At 58.7% G+C, this 22,338-nt stretch overlaps 2 protein-coding genes across 15 annotated transcripts in view; one reads left to right on the top strand and one right to left on the bottom strand.

The window, feature by feature from the left end:
* SPTB (spectrin beta, erythrocytic) overlaps positions 1-1,259 on the top strand; it is a 120,856-nt gene extending 119,597 nt beyond the window's left edge. For all 3 annotated transcript variants that reach the window (XM_058655137.1, XM_058655140.1, XM_058655138.1), the window contains exons 34-36: positions 335-508; positions 749-791; positions 917-1,259. In XM_058655137.1, the coding sequence (XP_058511120.1) occupies positions 335-508; positions 749-791; positions 917-1,084 (385 nt within the window). In that variant the 3' untranslated portion in view covers positions 1,085-1,259. The remainder of the gene's footprint in view (positions 1-334; positions 509-748; positions 792-916) is intronic.
* A 3,992-nt stretch (positions 1,260-5,251) lies between these two features.
* Positions 5,252-22,338, bottom strand: part of PLEKHG3 (pleckstrin homology and RhoGEF domain containing G3) — a 42,165-nt gene continuing 25,078 nt past the window's right edge. The window contains exons 2-19 of one of the 12 annotated variants that reach the window (XM_058655143.1): positions 18,405-18,803; positions 18,167-18,264; positions 16,993-17,062; positions 16,691-16,737; positions 16,409-16,559; positions 16,177-16,308; positions 15,892-16,074; positions 15,652-15,744; positions 15,289-15,375; positions 15,022-15,055; positions 14,642-14,743; positions 12,883-12,972; positions 12,485-12,523; positions 12,180-12,199; positions 11,429-11,788; positions 10,816-10,929; positions 6,444-7,899; positions 5,252-6,297 (exon numbers count right to left, since the gene is read on the bottom strand). In XM_058655143.1, coding sequence (XP_058511126.1) covers positions 5,657-6,297; positions 6,444-7,899; positions 10,816-10,929; positions 11,429-11,788; positions 12,180-12,199; positions 12,485-12,523; positions 12,883-12,972; positions 14,642-14,743; positions 15,022-15,055; positions 15,289-15,375; positions 15,652-15,744; positions 15,892-16,074; positions 16,177-16,308; positions 16,409-16,559; positions 16,691-16,737; positions 16,993-17,062; positions 18,167-18,264; positions 18,405-18,761 — 4,074 coding nt within the window. In that variant the 5' untranslated portion in view covers positions 18,762-18,803 and the 3' untranslated portion in view covers positions 5,252-5,656. Of the gene's footprint in view, positions 6,298-6,443; positions 7,900-10,815; positions 10,930-11,428; positions 11,789-12,179; positions 12,203-12,484; positions 12,524-12,882; positions 12,973-14,641; positions 14,744-15,021; positions 15,056-15,288; positions 15,376-15,651; positions 15,745-15,891; positions 16,075-16,176; positions 16,309-16,408; positions 16,560-16,690; positions 16,738-16,992; positions 17,063-18,166; positions 18,265-18,404; positions 18,804-22,338 lie in introns of all 12 variants that reach the window. The other 11 variants (XM_058655142.1, XM_058655146.1, XM_058655144.1 and 8 more) reach the window with 11 other exon arrangements.

Genomic DNA, 22,338 nt, shown 5'->3' on the forward strand with positions numbered 1-22,338 from the left:
TCAGCTGCTCCACTTCCAGTTCCCTGCTAACGCACCTTGGAAAGTAGAACATGGCCCAAGTCATTAGGGCCCTGGCACCCACATGGGAGACCCAGTTGAAGCTCCAGGTTCCTGGTTTCAGCCTGGCCCAGCCCTAGTTGTCATGACCATTTTGGGGAAATAAACCAGCGGCTGCAAGATCTTTTCTGTCTTCCAAGTAAATAAAACGATAAAATGTATTGCTACTTATGGGGATATGAAGCTGACAATCAAAGATGGGGCAGAGCAATGGGAAGTCAGTGGAGAGAGCCCATCTTGGGGACTGTGCGTGACCTGCCCGTGTGCCCCTTCTCAGGTCGTGGAACCACCTGTACTGTGTGCTGAGAAACTGTGAGCTGACCTTCTACAAAGATGCCAAGAACCTGGCCCTGGGTGTGCCCTACCATGGCGAGGAGCCCCTAGCCCTGAGACATGCCATCTGCGAGATTGCTGCCAACTATAAGAAGAAGAAACATGTCTTTAAGCTGAGGTGAAGTCGCCCTGGCCATACGCCCCTCTGACCCCTCAGGCTGGATTCAGCCATTAGTGGCTGGGCACAGGTGCACGGCATGGGAGCAGCTGGCAGGCCTGTGTGGCTTCTCACGAAGGCCAAGGGTCCAGCCTTGTACCTCTCTCAAAAGCTGCTATGCTAAGGGGGCTGCACCCCTGGGCTCGGGGACTCAGGCCTTCCAGAGGAGGCCTCGTGACAGGAAACCCTTTGTCCTCCCAGGCTGAGTAACGGTAGTGAATGGCTCTTCCACGGCAAGGACGAGGTAGGTGCTTAGCAAAGCCAGAGGGGCAGGTGGAAGGGGACCTCAGGGCACCCCTGGGTGCTGGGGCCTGGGGAGCAAATTCAGCCCTGCTTGTCTCTGCCTTCCTTACCCCCTTCCCCCACCAGGAGGAGATGCTGAACTGGCTGCAGGGCGTCAGCACGGCCATCAATGAGTCCCAGAGCATCCGCGTCAAGGCACAGAGCCTGCCCCTGCCCTCCCTGGGCGGCCCCGACACCAGCCTTGGCAAGAAAGACAAGGAGAAAAGATTCAGCTTCTTTCCCAAGAAGAAGTAGCAGCGGCTGGGCCTGGGCAGGTGCCGTGGCCTTGACCTTCTCCCGCCCGCCGCCTGGCCAGGGCCCCACACTGCACGGCCATAGCTGCCCCTGCTGGCCCGGCTGCCCAATGCCCGCCTCCACGCCCTCTGCCTTCCAGGGGAAGAGGGCTCCCAGCTCCTGCGGGGTCAGAAACGGTTCCTGCCCTCTCTTCCCACTATCCCCTGAGCTAAGGGTATACCAGTCTCTCTACACCCTGCAAAAGCTGGAGATGGCAGCTGATAGGGGTCCCCAAGCGCTGCCCACTCCTAAAGCAACTCTTGCTTGGGGTCATCCCTGACCTGGTCATAGTCAGGGGAAGGAATGAGGACACTGGAATGCAGGAGCTGCCCCTTGGAGCCTGCGGAAGGAGCCCTAGTCCTGGGTATGGGACTGCTGTGGGCTGCAGGGACACAGGGCCTTGTGTGCCAGTCTTCTCTGCACTGAGCTTCCTCAGAGCCAGAACTGGCACTTCAGGGGCCACCACATCACTCCCACCAGGAAAAAAAACCCAAAGAGCACCCCGCCCGTCCTCCCCCCACCCCAAGGTGAAGGAGCTGTTTGCTGCCTGCAGTGCCCTTGGCCATAGGCACAGGTGGAGGAGGAAGGATGCCAACCTACTCCTGCTGCAAAGCCACGGGTAGAGTTGCCAGGTCAGATCTGAGCAGCAACACGTGGGTCTGCCCCAACCCAGGGCTCTGCCTGTATAGGCTGGAACCCTCTGCTCAGCCCCAGTGGCAGCCAAACCAGCAATATTTCAGACAGGGCCCCCTTAGGGAGACAATACAGGCCTGCACATACAAAGAGTCCCCAAGCGGTTGGAGAAGAGCGCCCCAAGCCAATGCACAGGTGTGCCCTGTTTGCAGCTGGTAGCATCGATGCTACCAGCTGCACAGCCAGCCAGTCAGGCTTGCATACCGAGCAATTTGGGGTGACAGATACAGCCATCCTAAGTAGGACCCTCGCCTGTCCCCCAGGGGACACAACTATCCCTGCACAGCTTGGGGACCAGAGCCAGGAAACATGCCAACCCCTTGATCGACTTCCCTTAAAGATCCTGGCAAGGGTCCTCATGGGTGTGTAAGGGCCACACTGGTGCAGAGGCCATGTCTACCGGCACCTGTCCGCAGGCACCAGCCTGTGTCTCCAGGGAGAGCCTTGCCCGTGTTGCTGAGGTCAGACCTCCGAAGCGAGAGATCTCCTCTGCTCCCCGCTGAAAGCATTACGGCTGCAGCCCAGTGTCTTGGGGTCGGGTCCACATGAGGGATCAAGCTGGGGACAGCAGGTGTTTGCTTCCAGGGAGACCATGAAGGTCCCCCCAGGGCCTGCGGTCACTCTGTCACCTTCCCCATGGGAAGGAGCCTGCAATACCTGAAGTGGCTGAGGCCCAGGTGGCAGCCACAGGTGGGTGTGCAAGGCCTTCCTGAGGCCCACCGTGCTGATCCATGCAGGCACAGCCCAGCAGGCAATCCCTTGCTGTGGCAGGGGAGCCAGCATGTTCCCGCCCCTGTAGGCGGGGCCGTCACTGGGCCTGTGTGGAGATGCTCTGCTTCTACAGGGAACCTGGTGTGCACTGGTCCCCAACCTCCTCCTACACCTGGGGAAACCGAGGCAGGAAGCACTGGGGTGATACACTCACCTGGCATTCGAGGGCATATCTTCATCAGGGGCACACACATAGCAGGCTCTTCGCTGGAGGGAGGGCACACAGTAGCAGGCACCTGCTTCATTCAGCTGCTTCCCTGGGTGAGCTTGCCGGTCTGCCCTCTCTCCTCCACGTGCAGCATCAGCACTCAGAGCAAGAACTCCCTAGCAAGCAGCCCACAGAAACCCGGGGAGGCAAGGGCTCCAGTGGAAGAGCTGGGATTTCACCCCAGGTCCCCCAAGCCAGCTGCATGTGACCCACTGTCTACCGCCAGCTCCTCCTGCCCGTGCCAGGCTCCAGGACCACTCCACCAACTGCAATGTCACTACGGGTGCCCTGCTTTTGGGTGGGTTTGGGGGAGGGTCCCAGTGCTATGCCAGCTCTCCGTTCCTCCTCCCCCCCCAGCCCCCCGCCCTGAGTGCCCAGATGAGGTTCTTTTTTTTTTTCCTTACCTTTTCTACTTGCAGTCCTTGGACAGAATTTTCCAAACTAGGCTGCCACAGCTCCAATCCACACCAGCAGAAACAGGCTTCCTCCCCAGGGCAGCTCATCCTGAGCAGTCAGGCGGGCCTCCTTCCCTCTGCCCTTCTCCCTTGTCCCCGGTGCAGGGAAGGCTTTTGGTTTCCCTCCCCCAGCACCTGTTCACAGGTGGCCTGGGAGAGGGCCCAACTTCTCTTCCACCGTCACTCTTTCTCCCTCTTGGAGGGCAGCCAGGGCCCCCCTCCCCAGGCTTTGGCCGAGGTTAGATCCAGAGGGACACGCTTGGTCCCAAGGACAAGGACGCTCAGGGTGCATGCAAGAGTGGCAGTGGAGCAGGCGAGGGCAGCGCTGTTGGGTACAGACTGCGCGATCTGGGGCTTGCCGGGCCTTGTCCTCCACCTGCTCAGATGTGCTTCCAATCAGAGGAAACCCATTTCCTAGTTTTTCTAATAAATCAATAACGCTCCGTATTGTGTGCCATTTCTTACACAACTAGATGTCTTTTTCTTTGTCCCGGGGCCAAGAGAGCTGTCACCACATGAACAGCCAGAATCCAGCTTGTTCCTGGCACCAGAGGAAATCTTGCTCATTTGTATACTCAAACAACCTGCAGGGCAGAGATGAATCCAAGCTTTTCCCTCTGCTCGGGATAGATATCCTGGCTGTCGCTGGCCATAGCATCACAGGAGTCTATGCCAGGGCTCCATCCTGGGCACATAGAACCTCCTCACTGCCAGCTTTCAAAAAACTTCCCCAGGGTCTGGCTTTGTGGTTCATCAGATTAAGCCACTGCCTGCAGGGCCACTGGCAACCCTGTAGGAACACCGGTCCCAGTCCCGGCTGCTCCACTTCTGATCCAGCTTCCTGCCAAGGCACCTGGGGAAGCAGCAGAGGACAGCTCAAGTGCTTGGGCTCCTGCCACTCACATGGGAGACCCAGATGGAATTTCAGGCTCCAAGCTTTAGCTGGCCCAACCCTGGAGATTGCAACTACTTGGGGAGTGAACCAGTGGACAGAAGATCTGTCTCTTTCTCCTCTGTAACTCCACCATTCAAATAAACCTTTTAAAACAAAGCAAAGTCATAACCTCCCCTAGGTGTTTCTGAAGCACAGCCAGTGAGTACCCTGACCTGTCAGAGAGGCCCAAACATGCCTGCATGGCTGTGCGAAGATGACCCAGACGGGGGTGGGCTGTACAGCTCACCCACTGACCACAAGGTCCCTGGCAGGGAGTTCAAGAGGTTTCAGCTCATCCATCTCTTCTGATCCATAGGTGAGGGCAAGAAGGCAGCTTTGGTGTCCACCAGCTAATAGCCAGGTGGGGACAAGAACACAGGGCACCTGTCCAGGGCACTTGTGGCCACTGAGCATGGAACCGTAAGACTGGCCCATCCTCTCAGTGACCACAGAAGAGGCATGGCAGCTGCAGGATGGGGCTCCCTCTGCTGTGCCCCTGGAAGCTGCCGCACCCCTGCCCTCCTCACCTGACCTGGTTTGCTTCAGTGGCCGCATGTTCAGGTCGTATCCACCTTCCTAGTACAGAAGATGCCCAGTGTCCTAACCTGGCAGACCTGTGGGAATACCTGCCAGCCGCCTGAGCCCAGGCTCTAGCCAGAACAAACTAACAAGGCAAGGAGGCCAGGCGCCTGAGCAGAAAACCCAATCAACTCGGGGGCGGGGGGGGGGGGCGTGCCTGCTCCTTGGGAACAACTCGCTGTGGGAATGCCAGTTCAACCCAGGAGCTGTCCTGGGAAAATGAACATTTCCAAGCTCCAAATTTAGAAACCTCCCCTTCTAAGACTTCCCCTGGGAACTCGAGGGGGAGAGAAAAGGAGAATGCACCATTGACTAGAAACTTCTGTGTATTCGAAAAATGTTCCCTGCACCGCTCCCCCAGCCTCTCTGGGAAGGAGGTCCACATGAGCGGAAGTGGCTGTGGAACAGGCCCAGGCCTCCTCCCTCCCCCTCCGACACCCCAGGCCCACCCCGGCTAGACCCCAAGAAGGAGGCCACTCACGGGTGGGTTGGTCAGCAGTAGTTATTGCACTGTTGGCAAATAATGAAATGTGTATACAGGAGTGACAACCCTCAAAGTACCGCAGCGGGCCCGACATGCGGGAGGAGACTACACATGGGGGACACATTTGCCCACTTGCACACACACACACACACACACGCACACAAGGACTCATGCACCACAGGAAAGAAAGCAATAAATTATTGGCTTCGTTGCTGCCTGGAGTCTAAGACGACAGAGTGTTACAGAACCAGGCCCCTGCCCCCGAGTCTCCGGATACTGGCTGGGAAGAGGTAAGCTTAAATATTTGGTTTCTTATACCAAGGGAGGGACTATTTACAAGAGCAGGGTGACACACCAGCCCCTGGCACAGGTGGCAGGTGAGTCCTCCAGCCTCAGGGGGACATCACAGTCAACCTATGGAGTTCAAGGCCTGGAACTTGTGCCTCAGGTTTCTGACGCGGCCCCGCTGGCTGGCGTCGGCCAAGTCCCTGGGCCGCTCTTCCTTCAGGGGATACTGTGTAGTCTCTGTGCCCTGCCCACCATCCTCACCACCCTCCTCCTCCAGCCCTGCAGTGGGGCTGGGGAGGGGCCCCTTCTCCATGACAATCACCCGCTGATGGTTGTCCAGGGTGACATCCGCAGTGACATACAGGGCCTCATTCTCTGGGGGCTCAGTGCTCAGGCTGCAGCAGCGGCCCACCCTGCCCGACAGTGGGGGCTCCAACATGTTCTCGGGCACTGAGCGGCTCCGATTGACAGGTGGGCCGCGGGCTCGGCTGCCCTGGCCCTGGACAGCCTCATCGTGGGATGCATACTTGGAACAGAGTTGCCGGACGTCTGGCCAGTGGAAGGTCTCTGTGTCGAAGGGGCTGAGGGGGCTCCGGGTGCTGGGCCGGACGCCTGGCGAGGTGGTCCTGGGGCTGACAGCGGAAGGGCTGAAGGACAGCTGCCGTGGCGACACATCCCCAGCCGGGGAGGCCTTGGGGTCTCTGTGTTCAGCGATGCTCAGCTGCTCTGGGCTGAGCAGTGACAGTGGCGGCTTCCTCCTACCTGCGAGGAGAGCGCGAGTGCTTAGGCTGGGCCTTGGAGCACAACAGTGGCTGCCAGGCTCCAGCCCTTCCCTCAGAGATCACATTCTCCCAACCCTCCAGCCTGCACAGGCTCCCAAGGCATGCCTCTCGCCCAGACGGGCCTACCTTTGCCACCAGGTGGCTCTCCAGCTGTCTCCTGCAGGCATTTCCCGTCTTCGAGGGCCGTGACCGGTGAGCCCCTTTCCCACGGCAGAGGTGGCCTGGCTGACTTGTTCTTGATGCGGAGGCTGTACTGGCGTGCCAGCTGGTAGACCTTGTTCTTGACACGCTGGCTCATGTGGCTGTCCATCACATGGGACAGCTGCATGATGCGGGGGTGCAAGGGGGTGACCAGCTCCCCGGGGGCACTGCCACTCAGCTCCTTCACCAGCTCTTTGAGCTCACGGGCCAGGTGGGCCGCGCTGGGTCGCTCGGTTGGGGAGGCGCTCTCGGGCGAGGCTGTGGCTGACTCCTCCGTGATGGCCCCCAACTCGTGCTCCTCCAGGATGAAGAGCGGCTCCTGCAGGTCCAAGCCATTGGCCTGGCGCGGGCCCCGTCCCTCCCTCGGGCCTCCCTCGGGAGCCTCCTTATCCTCCTCCATCATCTCCCACATCTTCACCATTTCTGAAGACGGACGGAACTCGGCCTCTGTGATGGGAGCTGGCTCGCCTGCACCCGCCTGGCCTGGTCCTGGGAGATCAAACAGGGCCCACGAGGCCGGCCGAGAGCCTGCCTGGCGCCTGCAGCCCGCCGGTGCCACCAACGGCTCCAGGTCTGGCCGCGGAAGGCTGTTGAACCTGGAGACGGAGTTGCGCACCAGGCCCTTGGGGATGTAGGACAGGCTCTCGCGGCGCCGGACGCTGAAGCCGGCGTCATGGTGTTCAGCGTTCTCATAGTAGTTCTTGATCTTGTCCAGCACCAGCCGGTCCCGTGTGGACAGCAGCGACTCTTTCTTCTTGCAGGAAGCCCTGTCGGGCTCGGTGGGGCAGACGTGGTTGGTGGGCTCGGTCCCGTTCACATTTACGGATGGTCCACCATCCATGGCCACGGCCATGCTACCGTCCACGTCAGGCAGGGGCTGAGAGCCCTGGGAGGAGTCCGTGGTGCTGCTGCCCCGCCGGGCTAGGCCCTTCTCACTACCCTCCAGGCTGAGCATGCTGCTGCTCCGGCTGGCCAGCCGAGGTGGCGTCCCCAAGCCGCTGGACTTGCCGTCCTCCAGCGCCAGGCTGCTCCGCCGTGAGAAGCTGCTCGCAAACCGCTCGGCGATGACACTGGCCTGGTCTAGGACGGAGGGAGGCAGGAGGCTCTCAGGCTCCTGCACGGGACCCATTTCTTCCTCCTCCTCTTCTTCCTCCTCCTCACTGCTCAGGGCCTTCAGCTCTTCAGGGCTCTCGGCCATGGGGAATTCCTCTGTGTCCACAGTGGGATCCAGCTGTGGCGGCCCTTCGTGGGCATCAAGCTGCATCTCCAGAGATTCTGGAGCCTCGGCCTCGGGTGGCATCTCCTCGGGGCCAGGGCCCACCGTGGTTGTGAACACCTCCTCCTCCGGCTCAGCCCCAGGCTCAGGGTCTGACGGCTCGCCCTGGAACAGAGCACGGAGCACTCATGGGAGGAAAAGTCTTCTGCCGGTCCCACAGCCCATGGCCTCTGATCACTGTGTCCCCCCGTGTCCCATCTAGCTTCCTGCTGATGTATATTTTGGGGAGCAGCAGGTGAGGGCTCAAGTGCTTGGGCTCCTGCTGTCCACGTGGGAGTGCCCTCCCGAGGCACTGTCTGACTCCTGGCTTTAGCCCGGCTCAGCCTTGGCTATTGTGGTCATCTGGAGAAGGAACCAGCACATGGGAGATAGCCCTCTCTCTCAATTTATTGATTTAAAAAAAAAAAAAGATAAAGAAAACCTCCTTCCAAGGCCTCGGGGATTAGGGAGAGCAGGACTTGCTTAGAGCCCAGTGAGGACTAGATCAAAACAAGGGTCACTGGTCTTCTGAGGAGACGATAATGGAGCCATTCATTCACCCTGCTGGGACACTGGACCCTCATCCTCAAGCCTGAGGGACAGGCTGGGGACACCGGTGGGGTAGGGTGAAGACACTATGCAGCCACAGGGAACTAGAGGGACAAGGTGAGAATATACAACTTCAGGTCAGCAGGATTCAGGCTGCTGGGGCCAAATCTCTTAGTCTGCAGGGCCAGGCAATTCCCAGGAGGCCTTAAGGCCTCACACTGGGGCCTGAGCCATGCAGGAGGCCACCTCTAAGTCCCCGAGAGGCTAGGGCCTCCTGTGTGACTCAGCCTGCGCATGACACCACAGTCAAGCATGGCAATCTTGTCAGACAGGAACGTGGCTCCTGCTGGCCAGTGGCCCCGGCACCTGTGAGCCCAGGGTGACTGCACATGTCCAGCAGATGGGCGGGAAGGAAGTACATGTGAGAACTCCCTCATGACCGTCTTTGGCGGTAACATGAACCCTGGAACTGGCTGGCGCATTCCAAGGAGGTGCACCTGCCTCCACCTGTACTCCCCAGGCTCCGCAGCACAGGGCCCAGGCTCTAGATCTGCACTGTGTGACACAGTGGCCTCCAGCCACACTGGCTCTAAGGACCCAAAATGTGGCTAAACTGAGACCTGCTGTAGAAGACACACCAGGTTTCAAAGTCTTCATATTAAAAATATAAACATTTTGCATTGTGGGCCTGGCACAATAGGCTAGTGGCTAAAGTCCTCCATGTGTGGGATCCCATATGGTTGCCGTTTTGTATACCAGCTGTTCCATTTCCCATCCAGCTCCCTGCTTGTGGCCTGGGAAAGCAGTAGAGGACGGCCCAAGGCCTTGGGACCCTGCACCCGCGTGGGAGACCTTGAGGAGGCTCCTGGCTCCTGGCGCTGGATCAGTTCAGCTCTGGCTGTTGCAGCCACTTGGGAAGTGAACCAGCAGATATAAAATTTTTCTCTCTGTATCTCCTTCTCTCTGCAAATCTGACTTTCCAATAAAAATAATAAATCTTAAAAAAAATTCTTAAGAAAAAGTTTACTTACATATTGAGAACGATGATGTTTGACAAATAAGGGATATAACATATACTACTAAAATTAATGTTATTTTGTTTTTTGCTGAGAAAATACTTGCTTTTTGAGAGGCAGAGGGACAGACCGATCTGCTGGTTCATTCCCTAAAGACTGGCAACGGCTGGGGCTGCACCAGCCTGCAGCTAGGAGCTGCCAACTCAATCCAGGTCTCCCACATGGTAGCAGGTCTGCCAGGGTCAGTACTGGAAGCTGCAGTCAGAAGCCAGAGCTGGGAATCGAACCCAGGCACTCCAACGTAGGACATGACCATTTTAATTGCTAGGCTAAATGCCTGCCCTCTTTTTAAGCTGTTTTGTTTTTCTTTGACTGTCCTATAGTGTTTTACCTATTTATTTGAAAGAGTCAACAGAGGAAGACAGACCTTCCCTCCACTGGCACACTCTTCAAATGGCTTTTAACAGCCAGGACTGAACCAAGCCAAAGCCAGGAGCCAGGAGCTTCACCTAGGACCGCCACGTGAGTATTTGGGCTTCCACTGCTTCTCCAGGAGCATTAGCAGGGAGCTGGACTGGACATGGAGCATCTGGGACACGAACCAGCACGCATATGGCATGCTGGCCCTGCAGGGGCCACCTTTACCAACTCTGCCACACAGCTGCCGCCCGCCGCCCTTTTTAATTTTTTCACATGACTCCTAGAAAACTGAACTTCTGCACGCGGCTTGCATTCTGTTCCCATCAGATGGCACCGCCGTTTGCGGTCCTCCAACATTTGGCTGTCATAGCACTGGGCAGTGGGTGGGGAAGTGCTGACAAGCATGAGGGCACAGCCCAAACTGAGCCCTCACTGTACCCCAGATCTGCTGCTGTCGCCATCTTCCTGGTCCCCAAGGCCACAGGTAAGCTACCCAGTCTACAGTGCTGCCACTGCCCTCTGGGCCAGGCACCTCACGACACTGCCATGCAATGCCCTGCATGCAGGACCCTTCCCTTGGAGCTCTGGGACAGAAAAGGACTTCGCTCCACACAACCGCAGATGGCAGAGGGTGGTGGCAAGAAGGGGACCACTTAGGCCTGCCATGCAACAGCCACCCAGGGCGAGTCCCAACCACTCAATCCCTCTTTCCTTCTTGGAGCTGTTGGGGACACACCCAGAGGTGTAGCATCCATACCCTCCCCTCCTGCCTCTTTGGCCATGGGTGTGGTTTAAACGCCCAACCACAGTGGTAGTGGGTCCTGTGCACACACAGGTGTCCTGGATTTGGGACCACATCTGCCCCAAGAAAGGGAGCCTTTTTCCTACTGCATGGAAATGGGGCTTGTCTGCTTATTGAAGCATGCACCCCTAGGTTCCTGGAAGGAGCGGGGGCAATTCCTATCCTCACAGAGCCAGAGGGAGAGCCGTGCCCAACAGCCCTGCTTGCGGACTGGAGATCCACATACCGGCCACATCCCACCCACTGGCCGCTCACCTCTGGCAGGGAGGACGTGGACTCAAAGCTCATGCGCTTCTCAGCACTGCTTGGTGACTGGCTGCTGGGTCTTCTGCAGTTCTTATGATCTTCAGACTCCCTGCGCCCCTTGCCCTGAAGCAAACAGAGGCCAGGGCCGTCACCTGCTGGACCATCAAGGGCGGCTCCTTGTGCATTCCAACATGCAGTGTGCCTCTTGCACCCACAGGGAGCTGGGCCCATATTGTGACTCAGCCTGAACCACCTACCAGGCTGAGCCACAGAAAAAACCTTTCTAGGCATGCAGCTTCACAAACACCCAGCCCAGCACCCGCTCCCTATCCCTACCCCACCACACTCTCAGCCAGTAGACCCCATCTTTCCAGCCCCCTTCCTCCCTGCCCTCAGCCCACAGCGGGGAGCAAGCCCCCCAGGTAGTTAACTATGGGTTAGCACCCAGTGACGGAATGGCGCATGCCAGTGGCTCACGAGGGTGTGACAGCGAGCCCGGCAGGGGGTTAAGAAGCAGGAGTGGAGGAACCAGGACAGGGCAACAAGGGCAGGGACTCTCGGCTGGACATGCACATGCCAGCAAACATGCAAGGAGGAGGGGGAGATCGAAGAGACACCTCACCATAGCGCCCCGGGAGAAAAGTAAAGCGTTGGCCCGATAGTGCCAGCAGTGGAGGGCGGCCAGCAGGGAGCTGGCGAAGTCGGCTACCTGCTCCGCCACTGCCAGACTCTCTTCCTCCTCCTCCTCCTCCTCCGAGCCTGGGGGCTCCGGCCCGGCCCCCTTCTCGCTGCCTTCTTGGTGCCCTGCCAGGTCCTCCAGAGAGACCGGAAAGGCCTGTTCCTCCTCCTCCACCACCTCCTCCTCCTCCTCCTCTTCCTCCTGTTCCTCCTCGGCAGCCCCCTCAGCCTCCTCCTCCAGCTGTAGGCCCCGGGGGCATGGAGGCTGCCCACAGTCCAGGAGGGCACCAGCGCTGCCTGCGTGCTGTGCAGAGCACAAGAGCCCTCGTGACCGACCCGTGGCCAGTGCCCCCTCCTCCCCACAGGTGGCTGGGGGTGGGAGGCGCTGTACAAGTTAAAGCACACCCACGTGCCCATCCCTGGACAGCCCACCGGGATCCACGACCTGCTTAAGGACTCAGGACCACCCCACCTCCCCTCCTGTCAGGGCACGGGGAGGAACAGAGGATCCATGCCAGCAGCAGGTGCCAGGCCAGGAAGAAGGATCAGGCGGGGAGGTGCACCTGCTAGCAGGTGTCTATCAAATCAAGGAAGATGAGATGAGAGCCAAAGGGGCCAGGGCAGACCCTGGGCAGCCCCCCAGCCCCCATCCAGCCATCTACTCCCTCCCTGGTCCCCAGGGCCCTGGTTCTTACCTTCATTCCTGCTGCTCTGGCTGCTGGCACCATCGGGGGGCCCAGCGGAAGGATGTGAAGAGTAGGGGGAAGGAAAGGGCAGTGAGGAGAAAGGGCCTCTGGGGGCTCCCACTCCAGGCCCCTCACCCCCATCAGCCCACAGAACAGGGGTCCAGGCTGCCCAGCAGTTGCCAACCAGGCAAGCTACTCGGGTCCCCCTCCTCCTCAGGAATCAAGGGGAGGAATGGGAACACTGCCCCTTCTACACCATTCTTCACAGCACCCCACAACCCTACCCAGGTGGGCCCCTGCTCCACCCTCCTCACCTTTCTCATTCAACTGCCTCAGCAGGTGTTTGGTGGGCTCTGAGGAAGACGACAGTAAAGGGCACAGCGTCAGAGTGGGAGGAGAAATGGCCACACACCAAGCAGGGTTCCCAAGCACCTAGGCTACCGCCCCATTCACCAGCTCAAAGTCCACTCAGGCTCGGCCGGGACCGCCCACAACCCCAGGCAGGCTCCCACCCGAGTCCGTCAGCCTCCGGAGCAGCCACGAATGCCCTGGCAGCAGCACCCTGCCCACCCAAGGCCCAGGCTCCGGGAAGAGCCCGGACCCCACCCATGCTGCCCGCTTTTGGCTACAGCAAGGAGCAGCCCATCAGCGCATTCCCTACTCCCACTGCCATGCCTGTCTGCAGCACCCGGCCAGAGAGTGGAGGGCGCACCCGACTTTCTACGGCCGTGAAGGCCTGGCAGCCCGAAGCCTCGCTGCCCACTGGCAAGTGCAGCCGGGACGCACACGGGATGACCAGGCTCTGGGGACAGACACAAAATACACCTATTAGGTGGACAGTGCGCTCACTGGGGACGGACCTCAGGGGCACAGAGAACAGGATTTCAACCGACCCCTCTACAGAGACCTCAGCCCACTCCTTTCCTTGCCCTTGATGTTAACAGGCAAACTGGAAGATGACCAGCGTTTTCTAGAAACTCGGCACCAGAAGGGAAGTGGGCCAAGTGGGACAGCAGCTTCCAGCACTGCCTGGGAAATGGAATCAAGAGTTTATCTTAGGGCAAGACAATTTTTGAAGTCTATACATCTCCATAAATCTTCACAAATGTCATAGAAGCGTCCTGCTCCTGCGGCGCCTACAGGGGCAGTGACTAGGCTGCTGTCACCTGCGTGGGAGACCCAGGAGAAGCTCCAGGCTCCTGGCTTTGGCCTGGCCCAGTCCCAGCCATGCAGTCATCTGGGAAATCAAACAATGGATGGAAAATCTCTTGTCTGCTAACGTATGTGGGAAAGCAGAGGAAGACGACCCGAGGGCACAGCCCCTGTGTCTGTGGAAGACTCGGATGGAAATCTGGCCTCCTGGCTTCAGCCCAGCCCAGCCTTGGCTATCATGGCCATTTAGAGGAATCAATCAGTGAGTGGAAGTTTTCTCTGTTTCTGAAATGACTGAAGTCTTTTTTTAAATATATTTAGTAAGTGCCCAACTATTAAAGATATAATTGATCAGACTGATTCATCCAGCACATAGATGGGGGATTTTTTGTTCTTGCCCAGGGCCTTCTGGAAATTGATAACCTTATCTGTGGACCATACAAGATTATCAACTTCAAAATCAGGCTGCTATAGAGTTACTGAAGTTTGAGCCCAGCCTGCAGTTGTGTCGGTAGGGCCAGACTAGATGGTGTCCTGGGCTCGACACGCACTGCACGCTGGACGATGAGCACCCCTGAGCTGCCTGTCCATCTCGGCTGTCTGGATGCGGGAAGCAGAGAGGACCCAGAAACAATGACAGCAGGTGGTCAAGCCAGGCCCTGAGCTCCCCGAGGTGGCCCACGTCCTGGCTCTCAGGGACTCAGGGTCTATTCTATCCATGGTTCCCATAGGTTCGATGAGTTGATTTACTTTATGTATTTAAAAGTCAAACAGAGGGGCTGGAGCCTTTGCTCAACTGGCTAATCCTCCACTTCCAAGTGCTGGGATCCCATACGCATATTACCACAGAGCAAGGAGAGTCATCGCACAAAGTCTCAGAATACAACAGCAAATCCATCCCCGGGAGACCCGGGAGAGGAAAACGGGATGTTTTCCCAAGACTCAAAGTAAACATTTCCTGTCTGAACCTGGTGCCACTTGCAGACAACATTTCCCCAGAGTCGGCTCTGGCCGGGTCACTGCAGAACCTTCCATAGTGTCCGAGAGTGCCCCCTGGTGGGCAGTGTTGAGTGGCAGAGCAGGAAAGGGCTGGTAAAAAGGGAACAGAGCTTAGGGGACCCCAGTGTTGTAGGGGCCTCGCCTGACCTGAGGGCAAGAAAGACCTCAGGCATCCAAAGGAGAATGAGCTCCAGGGCTCAGCGATGTTCTTCCTGTCTTTGCCAGGGTTTCTTGACAGCCGTGGACAGCAGCCCCTGACTTGGCCACAGACCTGGGCAAGTCTTACAAAGAGGCCTGTTTCCCCTCCAGCGCTGGCTTACCAGACTGCCGGCGCCCCTGGCGCACAGGGTGGGTGGAGACCTCATCCTGGGACGACCAAGCCTTCTTCAGCCGCTCTGGGCTGTAACGGTACCGATTGGGATCTGCATGGAGCAGAAAGGTGACCGGGCATCTGACTCCCACGGGACCCTAGGCGTAGTTTTTGCCCCCCGAACCCAGAATCCCTCCCACCACCCCACGTTTGGGCCACTTCCCATCATCTCCCCAGCCCAGGAGCTTCTTCAGGCCCTGAGGTTCTCACGGGATTCTGGCCCTGATCATGCGGCTGGGCACCTCCTCCCCCAGCCCTCAACGGAGGGACTGCCCCTTGCTCCTGGAATAAAAGTAATGGGTACCATGATGGTGACAAAGGGGCACTCACAGTAGGAGTCCATTTCCAAGATGGCTTCCTTGGCCTGCAAGAAGGAAACCCAACTATAGTTAGCACCTGACCGGTGCCATGCCTCTCACCCACAAGCTGGCACACCTTGCACAAGAGCATCATACTGTGCCATGCCAGGGCCTGGGATATGATGTAGCAACAGCATCTGGGAAGCAGGGCCTCAGCCCACCCTAGAGACCTGTTTCAGAACAAGGGGACACACATTCTCCCTGCAGCCCACCAGGGGGCAGCACCCTGGGAACGGACCTTCTGAGGAATGGTGGCATGGTGATTCTCCAGGATGAGCCTCTTGATGTGGTGGGTCCAGTTCCGCTTCTCCTCCACTGTCTTGGCCTGGGAGGACCCGAGGGAAGGAGGGCCCACGCTATGATTACCGCAGGCCCAGGACCAGGCAGCACTCCATCAGTCAGGGATTAGCCGGGAGAGCCCTAGGTGTGTTAGGCCTCTGGAAAGCCACCCTGACCCCTCGCCATATCCCAGTGAGCTATCAGCAGTGACCCCTGACCCTTCCCATCCCTGCCTGACCCGTGCAGACTCCGCAGCTCGGGACAGCTGGGCGAGCGGAGGAGCCAGGAACACAGGCCCCGAAGCCGTGCAGGCAGCCCTCACCTGGATGCTGTACTGCTGCTTGCTGTGCTTGTAGTGGGTGACGGTGAAGCACAGGGAGTCTCTGGTGCTCTCGATGAGCATCAGCGAGGAGCACTGGGGTCAGAGGGGAGAGGCCGTCAAGCCCGGGAGAGGCAGGCAGGCAGGCAGGCATACCGCCCAGTCGGGGTCAGAAGGACGGGGCTGCAGCCCAAGGACAGCAGGAGGAGCCCAGGAAGGGAGGGTGGTGGGCAGCCCACTCACTGGGATGTGACCCTTGTAGACAAAGTGGTCACCCCGCTTCTTGGTGATGAGCAGCGTCTTGTCAAACAGGAAGAAAGTCCTCTCATTGCGCACGCGGTGCACGCGGAATGTGCCCTCCAGGACCAGCTCTCCGTATGTGGTCAGGTCCGGCCCCTTCCAGTTGATAAGCAGTGACTGGATCTCCTGCAGCCCAGAGGCCAGTGCCCAGGGGTCAGCGCCATGGACCCGGTGGGGAGAGCTACCGTGGCTCTGCCTAAGCCCACCCGCACACCCTGCCCAGAGGACCTGTAAGCGGACAGCATGCTCATGCCTCCTCTTCATGTCGTTGATGTACCAGGCCACACAGGTCATGGTGTCGATGGCATCCTCCACCACCTCGAAGCCATCCTCCTCGTCGTCAAAGTGTTTGGCGATCTCCTGTGTCGGAGACAAGGGGTTCAGGCTCCGCCAGACCCCAACCCCCAGGGTCCCCTGTGCAGCATTAAAACGGGGGGGAGCAGGGAGAAGCTGAGGCTACCTGGAGCAGCAGGTGGTACTTGAGAATGCGCTGCACTGGCTTCAGTAGGTAGGAGCCCAAGGGCAGCGAGTGCTGCAACAGGGCCTGTCGCTCCCGGAAGAACTTGGCCTGCTGCTTGTCCCGCATGCACTCCGTCAGGGCAGCCACCGAGCTGGCAGTGTGGAGAGGAGAGGTCGTGGTACTGCCCGAGCAAGGCTAGGCAGAAGCAGGGGAACGGGGGGAGGGGAGGAGCTCCAGACTCACCCACCAGCTCTGCCTCCCCTCTGCACCCCAAATACTCACTTGGGGTAGTTGTTGCAATACTGGGTGTAGATATCAAACTCTTGGCTCTAGCAGGAAAACCAGAACCCGTGATGAATACCCGGAGAGTCCCATCGGGCAGTAAAGCTGGTGGTACCCAAGGCAGACCCCCAGCTCCCCAGGCTGCAGTATGCCCCCTCCTCCTGTGGATCCAGCTTTGGACCACAACATCTCACCTACCCAGCAGAGCCCCCAGCACTACTGTCCTCTTACATGGGATGTGCCTGTCCCTCTGAGCCACCCCTGTGGGGCAGCCCAAGGGGCAGGGACCCAGCCCGTCTTACCCTTTCCACAAAGCAGCTGGCCACGGCCACAGGGTCACTGTTACAGCTATCCAGGTCTCTGAGGAGCTGGCTGTGGGGAGGAGCAGAGCGGCCATCGGACCCCTCAACTGGGCAGCCTCAGTGACAAGTTCCCGCCCCACCTCCTCACACAGAGCCCACCCCAGCGGCTGTCATGCAAAGGGCCATCTGGGACTTTGCACCCTCCAAGGGAGCTCTGCCCACAAACAACACATCCATAGAAAAACACCCTGCATGACACATGGCTGGAGGTGGGGTGGGGGGAGACACGTGCTGGGCCAGCAGGAGATGGCGAGGAGACATCAGTACCCACCTTGACAGGGGACACGGATCCTCTGTGGCAGGAGTCAAACACACAAAAGCTCAGGTTAAGGAGGAATTGGAGAGGAGGGACTAGTAAGCCAAGAGGACCTCCAGGAAGGAAGATGGGGGACGCAAGAAGATGGGGACACACAAAGCAGCAGGTGGACCCTGGAACCGCTTGTTCTCCAATGGGGACACTGCAGGAAACCCTGGAAGCAGTAGGTCCCCTGCCTCCTCCTTCCCAATCCTTGCCCACCTGCCTAAGGCTTGCCTGTATCCCACCCTCCCACACTAGCCCAGCTGTAGAGCTGTCTGCTCCTGCTTAGATGTGGCAGAAGGTTCCTTCCATGGAATGTTCTCTTGACCAGGGTCCTTTCCCTTTTAGAGTCCCTGGTCCCCAAGGGCAGACTCTAGCCCTCCAGGGACTTCCCTCACCTTAGGCAGCCCCTCCCTGCATCTTGATCAGCCTCCCTGCATCCATCAGTCTATCCTGGCCTATGCATCCCACAAAACTTCTCCAGGAACCCTGAATTCTCTTGGGGGTGAGGAGGAGAAAAAACAGGAGTTGTGCAAGTGGGGGATGTAGGTGAGAAGGCAGGGAACTGTGCAGCCACCACCCCCGCCCCGTCCCCCAGGCAGCTGCTCCAGGCCGGCCTTTCCCAGCAGAGAACATGCCTCCTGCCTCTGGGAGAAAGCATACCAGCCCCAGGGCACACTTCCCCAGCAGGTGCAGGGAGCCACCTGCAAACTCCTATGCAGGATGGGCCACCTCCTGCTCATCCCTCAGGAATCACAGCCCGTGTCCAGCAATGTCCAGAGCTGCCCCAAGGTGGATCTTGCCAGCAGGACATACCTGTTCAGTGCATAGATGCTTTCGATGTTGCCAAAGAGGGCGCTGACCTGTTCGGGCTTCAGCAGCCCTGGCGTGTCGATGATCTCCAAGAGGTAGTCCTATGTGGAGCCAGACAGTCAGAGCCAGCCCGGCCGGCTCTCTCCTGATTCCCTATCTGCCGCCCCAGCCTTAGCTCTTTTGTGTCCACTGCACCTCCAGGAACGGCACCCACTGACCACGGTCTGACCACGGTGCTCACCTCCACGATGCTACGCAGGTCCTGCACATACATGCGCTCTGTCTCCACGATCTCCCGCACCACCCGGCCCAGGTAGCTGAGCTTGTGGTGGGCCGGCCCTGCCGAGGAGGCGCGACCACCAAATGGGGAGCGGGGCCCCTTCCCAGCCAGCCAGCTGCTTGAGTTGTTGTTGCTGTTGGGGGCCTGCCGGCCACATGGGGAGCCTGCTCCATTCTCGGCAGGGGCCTCAGTTCCATTGGGCTCCTCCATGGCACCACGGCTGTCACGGGATGAGCCTGACGACGCGGTCGAGGTTGAGCTCAGGCTCACGGGGCGCTGCTGGCTGCGGTCTTGGTGGAGGGAGGCAGAGACGGGCATCCTGGCATCGCTGCCTGGCAGGGGTACCACCCCGGGGAGGTTCTGGAGGGAAAAAGACAGACGGTCACCATGGAAACGAAGCAGCAGCAGGTGGCTGCTGGAACCACAGGAGGACAGGCACAGCGCAGAGCCGTTAGCGCAGAGTTCAGCTTTACAAGACAGACGGACGGACAGTAGCAACCACTGCCCAAGGCTCAATGTACTCAACTATACCACGGCTCCAAAGTGGTGAGGACAGGCCTCCTACTACAATCGGAAAATGACGCAAAACTCAACACCAGGGAGGGCCCCTCTGGCAGGCAGACACCCACGAGGAAGCCCATGTCACGTGGCCTCCTGACTGCAACAGTTCCACCCTGGTACCCTTCCTCGGGCAGAGGATGGGTGGCCCACACCAGGGACAGTGAGGGCCTTGGAAGGAAGTCTTCCCCAGCACAGCGGTCCTGGGTGCTCACAGAAACTCAGTCCCTGTCGCCTGGGCCAAGCACCTCGGCCATCAGCAGTTCCTCAGAGTCCACCAGAGATGGATACGGCCTGCCCAGGGCTGGGTCTGCAAGGAGGAAACACCCTACCACCCACACAGCTCTGGGCACAGTGCCCGCAGTAGGGCAGACACTCCACACCAACACAGCCAAGACAATGGAAACTGTTTGAAAGTGCTGCGTAGGTGCCCACCTGCCGGGGGCCTCGCTGGGGTCACCTGCAGGTTCAGGCAGAGACAACACATACACCAGAGGGTTAACAGTCTCCCCAGCAGTGCCAAATCCCAGCAGCCCCCACCCCTACCATGAACTTGAACTCTCCAGCTAGTGATGGGAAAAAGGACATGTTAGTGAGGTGGAGCCAACATCAGCCTCTGTCTGCCCCACACCCCACACCTGGCACAGGCAGGACCATGACTCACACAGTCCCCGGGAAACTGCCCAGGCCCGAGGCACTGCTGAGCCCGCTCCGCTAGTTCCCTCCGCACAGCTTGGCCAGAGCCACAGCTCGGAACACCGGAAGCTGCGCCCAGGTGAGGTAAACACGGGTGGACTTTACCCCCTAGGCAGGTGGTGCACCTCACAAGCAGGCCCACCTACAGCTGCAAGAGGAGGCGATCACAGCGAAGGGGGGGGGTGCTCCTTCAGACTGTAGCCACTCTGTGCCCATCCCACACACACCAGTCCAGAATGCCCATCTGATGCTGCTTCCAGAGGGAACAAGAAACAGTTCCTGGACATATCTGTCACTGTGACTGGCCCAAGTCCTCCCCTCCATAGCCTGACTCGTCACAAACTGCCTGATCACAGAAACAGCCCAGGGTGGAGGTTTGCACTTCAGGAAGCATCTCGAACATGGCATCCCTCCGACACCCTGGATACTCAGTGCCACCCCACCCTACCCCGTTTTGCTTCTCTGCCCCACTCTGAAAGTCAGTGCTGGACTCCAGCTTTGCCCAGAATGGTTCCTCCCTCGACCCCCGACTCCACCCCAAGCCACACCACCCCCAACCTGATGACCTACACCAACCTTCAGGTCTCCCATCAGAAGCCACGCCCTCCTGGAACTTCATCAGACCCCCAAATCTGGGGCAGGGGCCCTTCCATGTGCTCTTAGAGCCTCCCAGAGCTCCAAGATCAGACCATCCAGGATACAGCACTAGATCCCCTTAGTGTCCCCAAGCCAGAGGGTGTCACCTCCGACGTGCTCTGCAGAAGCCCCCCAACTCATTAGACACAGCTTTCTGCTGTATCCTGCCCCCAAGTTCCTCCACAGGACACTGCCCCCGCCCACACACAGAGGCAGGTTTCCAGGTTTCTCCAGCCCAGAGAGGGACAAAAGATGCATGCTCCACCCCAGCCCTTGACCCCAGCCCTGTGGCCAGTCCTCCGATGTCCTTCACAGTGTGTTGCATGGCCAGGCGCCACCCCCTATCCCCATCCATCATTCCCAGCTGGAACAACAAGTCCCCAGGAGGGATTTGGGGCCTAAGACCATTCCCATATTCAGGGAGTTCCTGGGGAGAAGCTACATGGAAAAGGCCCAAGTCCCAGATGGCGTTCACACACAACCATGTCCCAGACTCAGAGCAGAGGATTAATCACAGCCCTACCCCAGGACAGACAGACAGACACACACACACACACACACACACACACACACACACACACACAGAGTCATCACTTATTCCCCAGGACAGCCACTTCACAGAGGCCACGGAAGCGGCAGGCAGAGCCTGGGACTGAACTCAAACCCCAGGCTCCAGAACACATGTATCTCCACCACTGTTCCTTAATGGCTTTCCCACCAGCCAGGGCCACAAGCAAAGGATTAGCACAGCCCTCGATTCAGGCAGACCTGAGAGACTGACCCCATAACCCTCCACAGCCCTAAGAGCTGTTTGGGATGACTACTTGTGGACCTTCTCCACTGTGACTGCTGGCCCGTTCACTCTCCCCTTGGAACAACAATGACAAATACAGACTCCAGGTAGGTCGAGGGGTTGAGGGTCATGGGGAAGCAGAGAGGAGCTGGGGGCAACATGAAGTCATGGGGAACAAAGCGGAACTTTCTCAGACCACGAGAGGAGGCCCATGTGCACAAGGTGCTCTGTCTCCTACACAGGAAGGTCTGCCTGGGATCAGGCTCCAAGGCCCAGGAAAGGGAGGTGCTGAGGGGCAGGAGGTGTCATGGGATGGTGACAGTCAACAGAGGCACATCTGCTTCAAGAGACCTGGACCAGCCCTAGTGCAGAGCCCAGAAGGTCACTGAAGCACCTGCCCTTGACCGCCGGGGCAGGGCTAGGGCCAGGGGAAGCCTTTTCTTTCTGTCCAGTGAACATTACCCCTTCTTTTAAGACTCACCCCCAAGCCACTGTGAGCACCCAGGTCTTGCAATTCATCCTGGACAATACCATCTGCTGGTGGAAGGAGGAGCCCAGAGAAGTGGGCGACGTGGTGGACAGCAGCCAAAGCCTTAAGCCAGGGCCACACCCATTCCATCCACCCCACCCATCTCCAGGTCCCACAGGGACTGCTTCCATCTTGGAAGATGGCTCACTCTGGCTGGGCAGCAATCCAAGACCCGGTCTTCTAGAACCCCCATCTCACCTCCTGCACATGACAAGATCCCCAGAGACCTTTCTTTCCAAGGGGCCTGAGATCAGCTGGGACAGATGCAGTTCAGGATTCAAAGGCAGGATAGACAGGGAAGACGCATTTCTTTGTCTTCAAGCTTTTCTCCAGACACAAATACAGACCCTTATCTTTCCTCCTCTAACACAGCCCCACCTCCCAAGGATTTTCCCCAAATCTGCCCAGGCAAGACAGGGTGCAGGAAGGCAGACAGGAGGCAGCGGCAGGCTCCAGATTCCCAACCAGGGGCTGGGTTTATCCCAGAGCCTCCCCCACCTGCCCACCAGGCCCCCCGGTGCCATGCCCCCAGTCTGACCCGACAAGGAATCAGGGACTTCCTCCAAAACCAACACTAGCCCCTACATTCTCTATAGCTCTCCCAAGAAGCAGAAGACATCCCCTTGGCACTCTAATCCCCCAGGACCTCAGGGGACTCAGGCGGCCCTGAGCACCTTAATCAA

This window comes from Ochotona princeps, chromosome 26 (genome assembly GCF_030435755.1).
Source record: "Ochotona princeps isolate mOchPri1 chromosome 26, mOchPri1.hap1, whole genome shotgun sequence".
Lineage (NCBI taxonomy): Eukaryota > Metazoa > Chordata > Mammalia > Lagomorpha > Ochotonidae > Ochotona > Ochotona princeps.